The sequence below is a fragment of the Nannobrachium achirus genome (genome assembly GCF_963921795.1).
Source record: "Nannobrachium achirus genome assembly, chromosome: 23".
Classification (NCBI taxonomy): Eukaryota; Metazoa; Chordata; class Actinopteri; order Myctophiformes; family Myctophidae; genus Nannobrachium; species Nannobrachium achirus.
Window position 1 is genome coordinate 24,150,999 of NC_137830.1, and position 16,685 is coordinate 24,167,683.

Below are 16,685 nucleotides of genomic sequence, written 5' to 3' on the forward strand. Positions count from 1 at the left end.
AAAGAAATGCAAATGCCCTCTTTCCATGCCATACCTGAAGGCAGCATTCAAAAGAATTGCCTTGTCCAAACTCTCCTGAACTTGAATGCAGTATCTTATGTTGAAAGAATTGCCTTCTCTGTGTAGAAATAGATACCTTACACCACATCTCCAGTATTGACTTGCTTATGCTTAGTTCAGTGTGGTATCAAGCACAGAAAATAGCCGACCTCCAAGCTCACAACACGTCGCAGCGCAACGCGTTGTGAGCTTGGAGGTCTGCTATTTTTGAGATTCTCACAAAAAGGCCCTTTTAGAAATGTCAGCCCCTGCCTCTCTAAAATTCTCTGCACGTCCCTATAGGGACATAGGGACCCAAAGCCAGACGTTGGAGCATCTAACAGTACAGGTGCTCAAAATGTACTTAAAGGAGTAGTTCACCACTTTTCAACCCGTCTTCATATAATAGGTCCTCACTAATGTTCATGATAAAATATCACAATTTTTTTCTACTCAGTCCAAGTATCCTAGGAGAGCTGTGGGAAGTATTTGAAAAAAATATTTCGATTTTTATTATCGCGAGAGCAATGACTTCCACTTTAAAATTGCAACTTTTCAGGAATAGAAAGCCTGCAGTTTCTATAAGCTGGATTGGCAATCGATGATGTCACAAGACGATGGGTTTCTGACCTGCCCACAGCCCTCCTATGAAAAAAAAAAGAAAAAAAAAAAAAAAGATATTTTTGATTGAGGACCAATTATATGAACATAGGTTGAAAAGTGGTGGAGTGCCCCTTTAAGTGCAGCATCTAAGTGAATGTACTTGTTTGTGTCACTCACTGTCCACCACCGCAGACAGACAAATCCAGGCTGTTGATTGAATCCAGAGACCGTTAGTCCATTTTAAAACTCTCAGGGTTCAATTTACACCCTGGATGTTTTTGCTGCCGTAGCTGTCGAGGGTGAAGCAGGGGTGGTCATTACAGTGCGTGTGGGTGTGCGCATGCGTGGGTGTGTGTGTGTGTGTGGGGGGGGGGGGGGAATCATACTGTAGGTATAGTGGAGTGCCTGACTCCCCCGTGGGCCCCTCTCTCTCCCTCTCTCTTGGGGGGCCGGGGCCCCGGCCTGTTTTTGTTTTGACTGAGGTTGGTGGAGGGGTGAGGGGGGGTTCCTTGTTATGCCTGACCGTCTTGGAATCTAGGTCATGACTAGACATCCTCTCCCTTATTGAGCCCTCCTGCATCTGGCTTTGTGTATGTCCGTCCGTATGTCCCGCAAAGCTTGGCACTGGCCAAGCTTTTATGAGATGTTTCAGTTCACATACAGTAGCTCAATGAAAATAACTCATAAGAAGCTCACTTCACATTGGGTGTGATTTCCTTCTTCCCCGTTGACTGGCATCTAGGGCCATAACAATCCATTATATACCTAGCGATTAATTCTATCGATTACTTTATCAATTCATCTAAGAATCGAGAAGCGCTTTCTAGACGCCCAAACACCTACGTCACACCGTCGAACCGACCAAAAGGTTTGAGTGTCGAGTGCCGTCTGTCTGTATACCTGTGTCTCTTTTACACCCGTATGGAGATCTCTCTCAGTCCTTGTCTCTGTGAATCTTCACTGCTCTCACGATTCAATTAGATTCGATTGCGATCACATTGCCACTACCTTTAGTCGTGAGCCATTCACTCACCGGTGGGCCTCCAGCTTCTGCAGGAACTCGTCAACTACAGATCCAAGTAGCTCATCCAAGTAGATTTTTGTGTGTGAGTATGCGCGGCGTGCACTGTAGGACACCATTTGAACGTGACCCGTCACATTACGTTCTTTCCAAGCCTGGAGTGATAGTTCATATAGCCTCTGTCCCATGTGATAGGGAACAACACGGTCGTCTTCTGCGTGAAGCAACAGGAGTGGACTGGACAAAGCCTTCACATTTCTATCGTTAGCAAACACTATGTTGTTCCTTTCTAAGATTTTCCGTATCAGTCTCTCAAAACCTGGAAGGAACTTGTACAGCTTATAGAGAGGATGGTAGGTCACGACTTCCCCAATGCTCGTGTATGGGGCTTCAAGAATGACAGCGTCGACAAGTGACCCTTGCTCTTGCACTTTCAGCGCAGCATTGGTTGCCACCCCGGTACCAAGGGAATGTCCCCACAGACACACCAGACCACCATTGCTGTGTCGCTTTGCCCACCGGTACAGGTAGAGAGCGTCTGTAGTCATGCCGGCCTCACTGGGCGCCCCACTGGAGTCACCGTAACCTCTGTAGTCTAGTGAGAGCACGTGAAAGCCTGCTCCGCTTAGTTTCTGCACCAGCTTAACTCTGTTAGAGCCCGCCCTGGTGCCCGCGTTACCGTGAAGGTAGACGATAACAGGCCGGCCGTCTCCAAGCGCCACCTTGTACCAGTCTGGGCCTTTCCCGGTGGCCTCTTCCCACTGGCTCACAGGAAGCGTGTGCCATACTCCCACCGAGACGCCCTCCTCAGTGGTGAGGTAGAAGTTGCAGGTGTTGTCCAGTATCCTCTCGGGCCTGCCGAGATCCACCAAGGCAGGGAGCCTCAGGATGTGTAAATATACCAAATGTCCCAGTATCCACGGAAACAGGTAGAGGAGAACGGGAAAAGAAACATACAATAAGACGATCGGCAACAAGGTGGTCATCTTGTCTAATGTGCTATTTATTCCCCACTCGCTGATCTGCGGCAAGACTGAATGTACTTGTCAGTTTAATACTGCGTCATCTGTGTCATCCTGCTGATGTCACGATGGCTCGTAACCATATTTAGACTATCCGAGCTGCTGGGCAGGACAGGCTTTGTCTCAGATTTATTTATTTCTTATGATAATTAGTGTGGTTGCCATAGGCAACACACTGTACGATTCCAACTTTATTCTTTATAGAGTAAGGCAGGGGTCTTCAACAGGGGGTCCGGGATCCCCTAGGGGGTCCTCAGAGTTACTACAGGGGGGCCACCGAAATCTTTGTGTGATAATTATTTTAAATGAACAACTTGAACCCTCACAACTTGAACCTCCCTATTCTGAGGAGAACTTTAGCCAAAAATTGCAGATCTACAAGCTCTCAATGCCACGTGCTGTGAGGTGTTGAGAGCTTGTAGATCGGCTATTTTTGGCAACTAGGTTTGGTGTAGAGGATATGTGGTTAAACGTCTGAAAAAACACATTAACACAAATCCAACATGGTGACAGTGCTGTCAAACAAGTCTATAAATCCATCTATGAAATCCGTGAAAATCTGCGACACAATTTTATTCAATATGTAGTGGGGGTCCCTACTTTATCTCCCTCTCAGCTAAGGGGTCCTTGGCCTGAGAACATTGAAGACCCCTGGAGTAAAGTTTGCCGGACTACTTGTCGCACAGATTTGGCGGCACTCATTGGAGTCGTTTGTCAAATTGACCGGCTTAATCAGGAATCAGGTGCTTGCATTTTGCTAAGAGATACATTGTTGAGGTAATTACTTGAGCCAGCAGAGTGCACAAGTAGTGAGGCTGTGCAATATATCTAAAATGTACCTATATCGAGGTATCAACATGCAAGGTATACATATCGACGAAGACGGCTTGAAATGAGGTATTGGTTTATGTGTCAAATTAATTAACAGACAAACTATGCATGTAGTAGCACATGCAAAAATGCAGTCCATCTGTAACCAGGTGTGGTTAATTCAATAACACCATTGTTGTAAAATGGAAATAAGGTAGTAATACATTTCTTTATTCTATATGTGTACTGTGCAACGTGCATGCATGGATATGCTATTTATTATCTGGGTTAGGCAGTCAGTGGAACTAAAGCAGAAAAACATTCAAAACTATATAATGCAATTGATTTTACTAATATCGTGAGTAATATCGATATCGAGGTATTCAACAACGTTATCGAATATTGAAGGATTTCCTAATATCGCCCAGCCTTAGCAAGTAGGGTGTTTTGCAGTGTTGTAGAGTAAATAAGTAGATGTACTTAAGTACTGTACTTAAGCACAGTTTTGAGGTATCTCTACTTTACTTGAGAATTTTCAGTTAATAGTACTTTTACTTCTACTCCTCTACATCTGGGATCCAAATATTGTACTTCTATTCCACTACATTTATTTGAAAACTTTAGTTACAAGTTACTTTTCAGATATAAATTATAATATTATAAAACATACATAAACCACTTCAATATTTTATACCATGGCCATTTGAAAATAGCTGATCTATATTTTCAAACATTTTGTACTTTTACTTTAATTTTACTTTTGGTATATTTTGACGCCAATACTTTCATACTTTTACTTAAGTACATTGTGGATTCCAGACTTTTACTTACAGAGTATTTCTATATAGCAGTATTGATACTTTTACTTAAATAAAGCATGTGAGTACTTTTTCCACCACTGGTGATTTGGTGCTGTCTGTATCCGTTCGTGTCTGTATAGTATGTGACCGACATTACAAATAAGGCAGGGCCTTTAGCCAATGAAAAACACTCGAGAACCTCTAGTAGGCCTACTAGTGGAGTCGCAAGTTATAATTTGCCAGTAGTGTCAGTAGTGGCGTTTCCATAAAGCATCTTAATGCGCATTAAGGGTTATTCGCTTAATTTTTTATGGAAACACTTCAAAATTGGAAACGGGTCAGACAAGAAATGCGAATAGATTATGACTTCTGGGTCCATATCGTCCTCCAACTTAACACTTTCCCCTGCCGCTTAATGTCCATTGTATAGCGTTATCCCACAAAACAAACGGTTGTTTGTTTCACACGGAGTAGCCTCAGAGACCCAGGCTTATTGGCGATCTGACACGGACCGTGTGTAAAATCCTTCCGTTTTCACCTCCTGGAGTGAAGCCATCCGTGGCTAACCCTTCCTCATCACACAGTGTTGCGTGCCAAAAGTGGACGATCTACAAGCTCACAGCAGCTCGCATCCGTGTCTCCGCACCGCGCTGTGAGCTTGCAGATCGGCCACCTTCCAGAGGACGCTGAAACTTGCAGGATGAGTGTGCACTGTGCACTGTGCATTGTGTGCAGCGAGTCACAGCAGTTGTGCAGTCTCGGTTCTGTCTGAAAAAATCTGCCCGATCAACTCATGCGACCGTCGCTAATTCGAATGACACCCGCAAATGGAAACATGCTAAATTTGCTTTGTCTTAATGCGAATTTCGGATAATTCGCTTCCTAGTTTCGAATATAGCCTAAGCTTATGGAAACATGGCTTATAGTAAACCAGTGTCATACTTGTTCTGAAGAATACCTGGAGACTTGACACAGTAATTGGGTCTTATGATCAAAATAAGAACATTGTAATGGCGTGTAAAGAAGAAAATCTAAAATGTGCCGCATTTGGGACAAGACTGGCAGTCTTTGCCACGGACACATTTGTCCGTGTAACATCAATGCTCATGGGGGAACGGCGTGTTCCTTTACGCTGCACTACAGCAGCAGCAGCTCCTGCTTTGTCTCGCTCTCCCCTCTTCTCTCCATCTTTCCCAATGTCTCTCTATCTCTTTCCTCCATGTTCCATCCTGCTATACCTTACCTCTCTTAATCTTGTTCTTTCCTCCCCTCTGCTCCCCTCTTTTCCTCTCTCTCTCTCTCTCTCTCTCTCTCTCTCTCTCTCTCTCTCTCTCTCTCTCTCTCTCTCTCTCTCCTTGTCTTACCTCCTTACCTCACGTGAACCCGGTTGCTATGCTAGTGTAGAAACGCTGTAGTAAACTCGCAGGCTGCTCCCACTCAGTCTCACGTCTCTATCCGGTGGAAACCTCATACCGATATGTCCGAAGCTGTCACTTTACAGGATCAAAATCCAAACATAAATCTATGAGATCGACAAGCTCAAAAAGCGTCGCTTCACACAGCGTTTCGAGCTCGCCGATCTGCTACTTTTGATGCTTTTGTGTGACGACGTAGTATAAGTAGGCGTTAATTTTACGAGGAAAAAAAACACAATTAAAATATAGGAAGAGAGGTTTCTGCCCGACAGCAATATATGACAAGAGAACATGGCAACTCTGACAGAAATTCCTAAAAATGTCTTCTAAATCCTAATGGTTCTCTGAAAAAAAAAAAACGTTGTTTCTATATCAGTGATCCTCAAACCTTTCATGTCAAGGACCCCCTAGAATGATATGCATTTGACCGCAGACCCCCATCTAAAAATATTTTGTTCCAGGGACCAAGAGAAAGAACCTTGCGTCACAAATGTCTGTTTTAAAAATATATACATTCAAAGATTTGCATACATTTTCAAGATAGCAGATCTACAAGCTCAACAGCGTGGCACTCAGTGCTGCGCTGTGAGCTTGTGTATCTGCTTTTTCTTTTTTAAACATGACAACACTGAACACACAGTGCTGGGAAAGAATCTGTGTGGCTGGTGAGAACTTCCCCTCCAAAATGATGGGTCTGTAGGCTATATAGTCACTGGTCTAGGGGGGAGAAAAACTATGTTGGTTAATTTCCAATACTTGGCAGGGCACTAGCCATGGCGGCCTGGTTGTACTGGCGAGAAGATGGTGGCAGGGCGGATCACAGGGATATTTGGAACGGGCTTGGTTTGGGTTGAAGAAGGCATGTCTGGTTAGGGAACGAGTTGGGAACGGGGAGTTTAGTAAGTGCAAGCGTGGGAGGATTGTGGGTTTGGGGTGTGCAAAGAGAGAGAGAGAGAGAGAGACAGACAGACAGACAGACAGACAGACAGACAGAGACAGAGTGGTATGGCTCATCCAGCCACCGGCTACAGTGTCCAGGCATCAGATTTTGTGCAATCTGCAATCACTGCAAATAGACTGCTGTGCATCGTCCGTAATAAGCATTTTGCAAGCTCGCAGCACAGTGACAATTTGCACATAAGTACAACCCGTCCGGACGATGTGGGCCTGCTATTTTCAACTGGTGGCGGTGGGGGAGGGGGGTGGTGTATAAAAATGAAAGAGTCCTGAAGAGGGACAGGGATGTGCAAAAATAGCAAATATAGCTGATCTACTTCGGGAGCAGCCATGGAAAGGGGCCATTTGCATTTCTTTATCCATAGTTCATGCTGTATATCATGAACAATGGGGTTCATGATATTAGCCCCATAGTTCATATCTATTTACTAATTCACGCTCCGGTGCACACCTGCCATCGTGCGGCAGAAACAGCCGCCCCAAGAACCTGGGAGCTCGTAGGACAGCTGTTTTCCATGTAGGGCTGCAAGCGAACCTTCGGAGGTTCGAACGTTCGTTCGTTACGTTGGCAATCGAAGTTCGAAATTAATGGGTTCAGGTTTTTTTCTTTTTTTTTTTTTCTTTTTTTACACGAAAAATAATTATCAGAATGTGATTGGCCTATTCAGAATATCACAGTAGTAGAGATAGCCAGATACGAAATAAGTTAGGCCTACCGGTAAACACTAACAGTTAATGGTGACCGTTATAGTAGTTATAAAATGCACCAGAACAGCTTGGAGCGATCAAGGACCGTCCTCCGCTCCAATTGCGCTCCTATTTGGGGCCGCGAACCGGGTGGCGAATCAGCCTCGCTGACACACGCTTGTTGACAGTGAGTGAGAGCAGCTCAGAGAGACGTGTGTGCTTTGAACAGCGAACACCCAGCCATCCACGCACCCAAAGATTAAACATCCCTTTCTCCTAAGCATGAGCAAAGATGGATTTCATTGCAACCCCCTAAAGGATCTATAATCAATGCGATGTATGGGGTTGTTACATCGAGACCAGTTTAGCCCGAACGCGACGAGCTCCGATGCAGTCACCAAGTCTAATCATCATCATCCGTGCAACTCCGCTATACATTGAGCCTGTTCGTCAACAAACTGTGCGACATTTTCTCCGATTGGGTTGGATTTTCCAAGTGTTAGCCTAGGTGTTAATGCGGCCACGCATCCACGCGTTTTCAATGGATAAAACAGCGCATTTAAAACATTTCCTAGTTTCCTACACTGTTTAAAGGTACAGTACGTTCGATGGTTCGAACGTCCGAACGTTCGGTTTTTATTCAATTGAACGAACCATCGAAGGTTCGATGGTTCGTTCCGAAAATCCCCCCGAAGTTCGAATCCCTAAAACAGGGCTAGATTACAGCCCTATTTCCATGCACCTCCCGACTCACGCAACTAAGTGTTAGTCGACTCAAACACCAAAGTGTGTTGACCAGGAGTCTCTCAGGGCATTATACTAGTGTCTTTCCTGTTTTTGCTCAAAATACAGTAGCCGTTCCACAAGTTCACAACTCGCCGCGTTGTGAGCTTGTAGAACGGCTATTTTCTGCTAGATGTTTTGCCCAGATTTCCCCCATGGTTGTACGCCACTGCCACGGGAAATACATAGGCCTACTACAACCGTTATACAAGCGTGCAAAAAAGAAAGTATTACGACGTGAGGCTCAAAATACGCAAAGAATGAGAGAGAGAGAGAGAGAGAGAGAGAGAGAGAGAGAGAGAGAGAGAGAGAGAGAGACAAACAAACAGAGATAGAGAGAGAGAGAGAGAGAGAGAGAGAGAGAGAGAGAGAGAGAGACAAACAGAGAGAGAGAGAGAGAGAGAGAGAGGTCCCATGAGGAGAACACGGGACAGGAACTGCCAAGCCGGCTACAGTGAAAACCTACAATTAGTCGGGTTCTACTTATGTGTTCAGCTAGAGAAGCCCATAGCGATTGTAGGTGTGTGCTCTCAAATAGCGGCATCCACAACTATCATCTGCCATAATGGCCGGTGGTTCTGAGCCAAATCTGGCAGCGCGGGAGCCTAATATAACCCTGGTGTGGTTAAAAATAACACTGTGCCCGAGCCGAGTGGCGTGCGTGGCGCGCACACACGCACACACACGAGAGCGAGATATAAATAACAAGCGAGCGGCATGGGGCGCTTCCCCTCCCATTGTTCCCTCCCCGCCCTCGCCGCTGCAGCTGAACAGTAGGGTAAGAATAAAGAAAGTGTGTGTGTGTGTGTGTGTGTGTGTGTGTGTGTGTGTGTGTGTGTGTGTGTGTGTGTGTGTGTGTGTGTGTGTGTGCACGCGCGCACTTGCGTGCGTGCGTGCGTGCGTGCATGCGTGTGGGGAAGGGGGGGACTTGCTACAGTATGTCACCAATAGCACATAACATGCTCTCATGCACGCACGCACGCACGCACGCACACACACATACATATGCACATAGCTGGCATGGCCCTGCAGTGGCAGGCAAGAATGTGACAACTTTCCCCCCTCCTGTCTGCCTCGGCTTAAAGGACAAAGACAACGAGATGCCTGGTGACAGCGAGGCAGAGAGCACTCTTCAATTAACCGAGGACAAAGGAGGGTTGTGCGTGCGTGTGTGTGTGTGTGTGTGCGTGCGTGCGTGCGTGTGTGTGTGTGCGTGCGTGCGTGCGTGCATGCGTGTGAGTGTGAAAGCGCATTTGACGACTAGAGTTAAATGCAGGCCCCTGCTGTGGCTTTTATTTTATTTTTTTGTCTTCGCTTGATTGGATACAGACTGGCATGCTGCTCATGTACTATGTCTATCCACTCAAACACATACTGTATACACAAGCGCGCGAGTGCGCGCACACACACACACACACACACACACACACAGGCAGGCAACGCAGAAGTCGGATACAAACCTCTCCATATTTCAACTTGTGCTTCATTAAACAAAAGTGCCATTCAAAAGTATCGTGAAAAAGTATATTTTCGCTATTGTTAAAGTGAATGTGTGTATGAATATTGAACCAATAAAAAGCATTGTGACCAAATAATAACCATCCAATTGGAAAAACCTTCCTGGTTTAATTTTTATTTTGGACATACAGGCTTCCACCCGGGAGTGCGACGATTCAGTGCATGGGGTTCATATAATGCCGGGCCACATGTCCGTGCGTAACACCACACACCACAGAAATATGTTAATACGAGCCATACTGTGGCGCGGGCCAGCTTCGTTTGACCTGATTTAATACCCTTCCTGCTCTGGGACAAATATAGCTGCACACAATAATACCCACCGACAAAAATAACCTGTGGTTGGACCAAAAAACTCAACGCCATGTACTGGAGTCAAAGTATAGATACTTCTTGTCAGATGTTACTCCACTACAGGGGAGTCAATTGGGTATGGCAGGGGACAGGCGTCACTGCCGCTACGCCTGGGTCACCCACGTATTATTTTCTATTGAAAATCCCATAATGAAATCTTAGATTGTGTAAAGACGCCCTAAGGGCGAGAAGCAAGGTCGCGCTGAAACAACAGAGACTGACACAATATGTCCACGCTGTGCACGCTCACACACACACACACACACACACACACACACACACACACACACACACACACACACACACACACACACACAAGCACACACAAGCACACACACACACTCTGGTCACCCGTTGCGCCACAAGGCCGAGGCAGGAATGTTTATGACAAGGCCGGCCTTGGCACACTGCCCACACCTCTCCACCCCCTCCCCTCCCCTCAATCCCCATGCCTCTGCCTGCCTCTCTCATCTCCCACATCAAAAGAATGGGCTCTCCTTCCAAAAGTAGAGAGAGAAAAAGAGAGAGAGAGAGACAGAGAGAGAGAGAGAGAGAGAGAGAGAGAGAGGCAGACAGACAAATAGGGAGAGAATGAAAACATAGAGAGAGACTTTGACTTTTAAAAAACCCTTTTATTTAGACCAGGGGTTTTCAAAGTGGGTGACGGGGCACCCACCCTGGGGTGCCGCGATGGCAGTCCAGGGGTGCCGCGAGATCATTTGATAATATTTGGAATTTATTTGGACACTTGAAAAAATATTTAGTATCATTTTAAACTAGTACAAAGTTATTTTCAGTCAGTTCTAACCAAAATGGCTGTTATCTCAACGTTTTCCTCGCAAGATAATCACTGAAATATCGTCACTGTCGAGCAGAAACCTTGTATCTCCAAGTTTCAAATGTGTACGTCTTTTGGTAAAGCAAAGCCCTTCATCATAACAATACTGTCGCACAAAACTAGTGAAAACAGCCGATCTACAAGCACACAACGCCTCACGATGCGAGGAGTTGTGTGCTGTTTTCACTAGTTTAGTATATTTTATAGATGATAAATACAAAACTAACGGTTTTGGACAACAACGCTATATGCTATAAATATAAGGTGCTGGGAGTGAAAATTATAATGTAGGGGTGCCTCGGATTAAAAGAATATTTATAGGGGTGCCCCGCGCCAAAAAAGTTTGGGAACCCCTGAATTAGACAATACTATCAATACCATTTATCTCACATAAAGTATTGCAATAAAACAAAATGCTCCTGTCATTTTTGCTTAAAAACAAGATATTTTACATGTTAACCTTTTTTTTCTTCTTCTTTTTTTTTTAACATAGTTCCATTAATACACAGGGTACAAATTGTTCAACACTGTCTCCTGACATGGGACGAGAGAGAGAGAGAGAGAGAGAGAGAGAGAGAGAGAGAGAGAGAGAGAGAGAGAGAGAGACCTCCACTACATCAAAAGGGGGCACAAAATAACCCTGCGTTTCCGTCAAGTCCTCTCCTCACCTACTGTCTTTTTCCTGACAACGTGCTGTCTTACACACAAGCTGTGTGTCAGTGAGACACACAGTCTTTACTTTGTATGTGTGTGTTGCCTCTCAGTGTGTCCACATGCATCTTGTTTTTAAACTTTAACACAGGATTGTAAGGCTCTGCAGTGTGTCATCTTAGTATTTCATGTACAGGTATCAGTACTAAAAATCGGTGAGCAACACGCTATTCCGACGCACGTGTGTTCCTAGACTTAGACCAGTGGTTCTCAACCTGTGGGTCGGGACCCCCAGGGGGGCGTCCCCAAATCATTTTGTGGGGTGCGTCCCCAAATCATTTTGTGGGGTGCGTCCCCAAATCATTTTGTGGGGTGCGTCCCCAGATTATTAGCTTAAAGGACAACTTTCGTTTTTTACAACAAGGGTTCATATTTTAGTGTGATTAAAGACTATAAAAGATGAGTGTTAAAATGATTTAATTTACTTCTTTCTATTGTTATAGAGATTCTTATTTCAGTGGTTGGGGGCATGCATACAAGTGGCTAAATATGTCATTTTACACAGAATAAGCCCATTCCCAGGATACAACACAACCTTTCATGGTTGGATGTGACTTATGGGTGCTATAAGTGTTACTGTAAATAGCAATAAAGAAACTACTGGCTTATTGTGTCTAAAAATACATATTTAACCACTTGTACGCATGCCCCCATGCGTACGCATGCCCCACATTTTAGCACGGTAAACACGATAAAACAATAGAACGAAGCAAATGAAAACATTTTAACACTCACTTTTTCTTTTCTCTGATTACAATCTAAAATATGAACCCTTGTTGTAAAAAAACAAAGTTGTCCTTTAATGTCATTTATTTTTCTCACTCAATGGTAAACAAACCAACCCACAGTATAAGTGTATACAGCGTATCTGCACATTAGGCAAAAATAATAACATTATCCACAAAATAAATACAGGGTAGCTAGCTCATGTGGTTCTCATGGTTACTAACATGGTGTCTGTATTTCAGAGACTGATTGGAGGGCGGAGTGTGCCATCAGTGGAGATCTGGCCCACCTGGTTCTCCCTCTATATAAGAGGCTGCAGGGCCAATCTTACTCACTATCTCTCTCTCACCATGCAGCTCACATCACCCACTGGGAGCACGCCACACTGTTTTGTTTTGTGTTGGTTAGAATGTGCTTTGCCCACCCATACAACATGCTACACTCACGCACACACACACACACACACTAGGGCATTAACGACTTGTGTTTTTTTTGCAAGTCGACTCGACTCAGTAAAAAGTTGAGTTGAAGTCGACTTTATCGTTTGATGATGTCATCACATCACACACGACCCCACACTTATTTTGGGGGGGTCCCCAGATGATTAACTTAATGTGCAACATTGTTTTCTCACTCAACTGTAAACAAACCAACAAAGTTTAAGTGTATAGAGGTTATCTTCACATTTCTAAAGTGCCAATTTAAGGACTTTTTAATACGTCTAAAATGACATATTAAACATTGTCCAAATTGTCAAATATATAGAGGCAGAAATTGTGAAAATAGCCGATCTAAATGCTCACAACATGCTCACAACATTGTGAGCATGTAGATCTGCTATTTTCACAATAGAACCATGTTATACCAAATGTAATGTAGCGCGGTAATATTGGATCATTCCGTTCTTGACAATAAGCAATCCTACTGTTTGAATGCTGTACAGATGCACACACACACACACACACACACACACACACACACACACACACACACACACACACACCACCTCTGATTCTACTGACTGACATTTTTGGTTTTCTCAGAGTTAATAAAATTATTTAAAATGTTCCCTCCTCATCGTTACAAACTGAGCCTTTTGTAACCGCATTATTTTAGGAAGGTGCCGATAGTACAGTATACTTTAAGTTCCCATTTGGTATCACAATGAAAATACTTTTTTTGAGGTTTTAAATTAACGTTTTAATATCAGTGAAATCTTGTGTTTTGTGTTTTTGTGTTTTGTCAATTCTTTTTTTGGGGGGGGGGGGGGGGGACTTGCGATATCCTGACGGCCCACTTGACTCCAGCGTGGCTTCAAGTGCAATCTCTACAACTCTCGAGTGAAAGTCAAAGTCCATGCATGCTATGTCCAGTGTGTACGACAGCGTGTACCGGTATGTCACTTGACTGTGTGCGTGTGTATGTGTGACCCAGTCCTCTACTGTTTACTCATCCAGAATGGCAGTGTCGCCCCGACCTGGGGGGAGTGTGTGTGTGTGTGTGTGTGTGTGTGTGTGTGTGTGTGTGTGTGTGTGTGTGTGTGTGTGTGTGTGTGTTTACAGCCAAATAGCGGCGTTCTGTCTGCTCGTGTTTTCACCCAAACACAATGTTTGCCTTTCCTTTTTTCTGTTTTATTACTGTTTACAGCTACTGTTAGAAGTAGTAAAGTGTGTGTGAGTGTGTGTGTGTGGGGGTGGGGGGGGCAGAGAGTCAGAGAGACAGACAGAATACATGTTTGATTAACACCTTCTAAGCCAAGGGGAGCCCCTTAATGTTAAAACCGTACTATATCGCACATCCCCCCAGGGACTCTCAGCCACGTCGTACATTCCCGGACTTTGTCTTTAAAACCGGAATAAAAGCTTTTGATCCGAAAATCGGCGATCGTCTAACCTTCCCTAGTCACCACTCGTGCACTGATAGCTCATGCAGACTGTGCATGAAGCAGAGGTGACGTCAGCGCCTCTCCTTCTCCAAGGCACCTTCCACCCATCCGTTTACTGTCTACACACTCGAGCTCCTCCTGCAGCCATGCTTGGGGCTATGCTAGCGAAACTTTTCAGTTCTGTTCTTCAGTCACACATGGACTATTTGCGGGGACATTTACGTGAAAGGATCGCGCACGCGAAACGCACGGGGACATCGACGATCGGCCAAAACCCCCATTCTATCCCAACGGAGATCGAGAAAATCATGGTGAGTTACTGGCCTGGGGGGGGAAAAAAAAGAAAAAACAGCGGCGCTGTTCAAGATGGAGGGGCTGCGGGGTCATGTTTATAAACATAATATTATGTCTCAGATCACAATACAATAATAGAAATTTCACGGCTAATCTACCAACCACCATTCTATTTCGGACTGCAACGTGTTAACATCAAGATACATCTCGTCTCCACCGGGAAGAAATCTCGTATTATATTTCAACGTTTGCTTTCCGTAAATGTATGCCCCACTTAAGCATATATGCACACAGTATAGTGAAAAGCGCAGCTCTACAAGCTCAGATTGTCAATTGCAGATCGGCCATTTTCACTTCAAATTATGGCTGCTGCATAGAGCCTATTCAATCTGTTTTGTAATTCTGCATTTTTGGCAATGCATAGGCCTAGATATACTGTGCCAATGAAAAGCACCTAAACTGAAATGTTAAAGCGCAAACTAGTCCGCAGCAGAGAAACAGTGTTGAACCTGCTGGGTTGACAAATGTGTCAACCCAGCAGGTCTCGACAGAAATATTTATGTTTCGTCTTTTTTTCATGCACTGCACCGCACAGCCTCAGTCGACCTTGTTGATGGCACGCCGCCGGCTCCCGTTAAGTGTCCTGGCCGCTTGGACCCCGGACCTCATGGAAAGCGACAAAGCGGGCGCGGGCCGCATAATCAGGTCATTATGTAAATCTAACAGAGGTGTCAAGCAGGGAGACGGCATCACCGCTAATCCCCCCACGACCCCCTGACTCGCTAACCCACTTTACCTAGTGCAGCGCGCGCACACACACACACACACACACACACACACACACACACACTGGCAGTCGCATCGTGTCCGAGTGATGGATGTTGATTTAGGGCTGTTACATACACCCCTCAACCCCCCTGCTGAACTTGTAACCCCATCCCCGTTGGGGCGGAAACCGTCCCTACATCTTCAAACGCACCCACCCTTGATCCAACTCAAGGACGGTGACTGACCATGTGAGTGTGTGTGTGTGTGTGTGTGTGTGTGTGTGTGTGTGTGTGTGTGTGTGTGTGTGTGTGTGTGTGTGTGTGTGTGTGTGTGTGTGTGTGTGGGGAGGGTGGCGGCATGCAAGGTCCATAGGCAGGTATGTAAATGCGCTTCCGGATTGATATGGGTATACATGATGATATCATTTGGTATTCTACCACTTTTTGTGGTCACATGTTTAAAACAGTGGTAAATCAGTCAACAACCTTGAGTTGGCTCATGGACCCCGCCCACTGTTGTGTTGCAGTGATTGTAAGTAAATAACCTTGCAAGTTACAACTGTGTTTTCTTTCATTCATATGGTAGAAGTGCAAAAGCAATTTACCATTCGAGGGTCGTGGGTTGTTCGGCTTTGCCTCGTGCCACAACCCTGAAACAGTGGTAAATCAGCCAACAACCCACTCCTTCTCATGGTAAATGGCTTACTTTTCACATGATCTAAACCATATAATGAAACAAAATGGAAAAGTTACAGCTGTACAGTTGAATTGAAAGAAACAGGGGGGGAAAAAGTCTAAAGATGATGTGCCGGAAAGGCCTTCCTATCCTTAAAGCTCAACAACTAGGTGTCAATGGCACAGCAGATACTGTTTAAGAAGAATATACTGACGAAAATATGATTATATGCTATAATATAAGACAATACATATAGATTTCTCAATATATGCTGTATATAATTATATTATACATGCTTGCGCAAACATTCGCGGATTGTATACACAACTGCTCATATGCCCCGAACCGCACACACACACACACACGCACACACACACACACGCACGCACAAACGCACAAAGCACACACTCATACACACGCACGCACGCACACACGCATACCCCACCCCTCTAAGTCCCTTGCACAATGGCTCCAGTCCAAAAAGCGATTCCATATCATATGCTATAGCCTATAGTCTTCAGCCTTTAAGCTGAAGTGTGCGTGTGTGTGTGCATTTGTGGTTGTAGGGGGGGTCTCACGGCTTAGCGCTCCAATCCTATTGGACAGACTTACTGCCTCATAACTGTGGGGTGTTAAAGCCAGCCAGGGTCACTGTGAGGACAGACCTGAGATGACCGCCGGTCCAACAACATCACTTAACCCAGTGGTCCTCAACCTTCTCAGGCCGCGACCCCCAAAATAATCATATTTTAACTGGGGACCCCCCCTCCCTGAAGAGC

At 45.0% G+C, this 16,685-nt stretch overlaps 1 protein-coding gene across 1 annotated transcript; it reads right to left on the reverse strand.

Moving 5' to 3' along the window:
- Positions 1 to 1,671: 1,671 nt before the first annotated feature.
- On the reverse strand, positions 1,672 to 2,649 carry LOC308308817 (lysophosphatidylserine lipase ABHD12-like; the record flags this gene model as incomplete). The annotated part of the gene is made up of 1 exon (XM_080754269.1): positions 1,672 to 2,649. The coding sequence occupies one exon, from the start codon at positions 2,647 to 2,649 to the stop codon at positions 1,672 to 1,674; it is 978 nt and encodes a 325-aa protein (XP_080610395.1).
- Between the last annotated feature and the right edge of the window lie 14,036 nt (positions 2,650 to 16,685).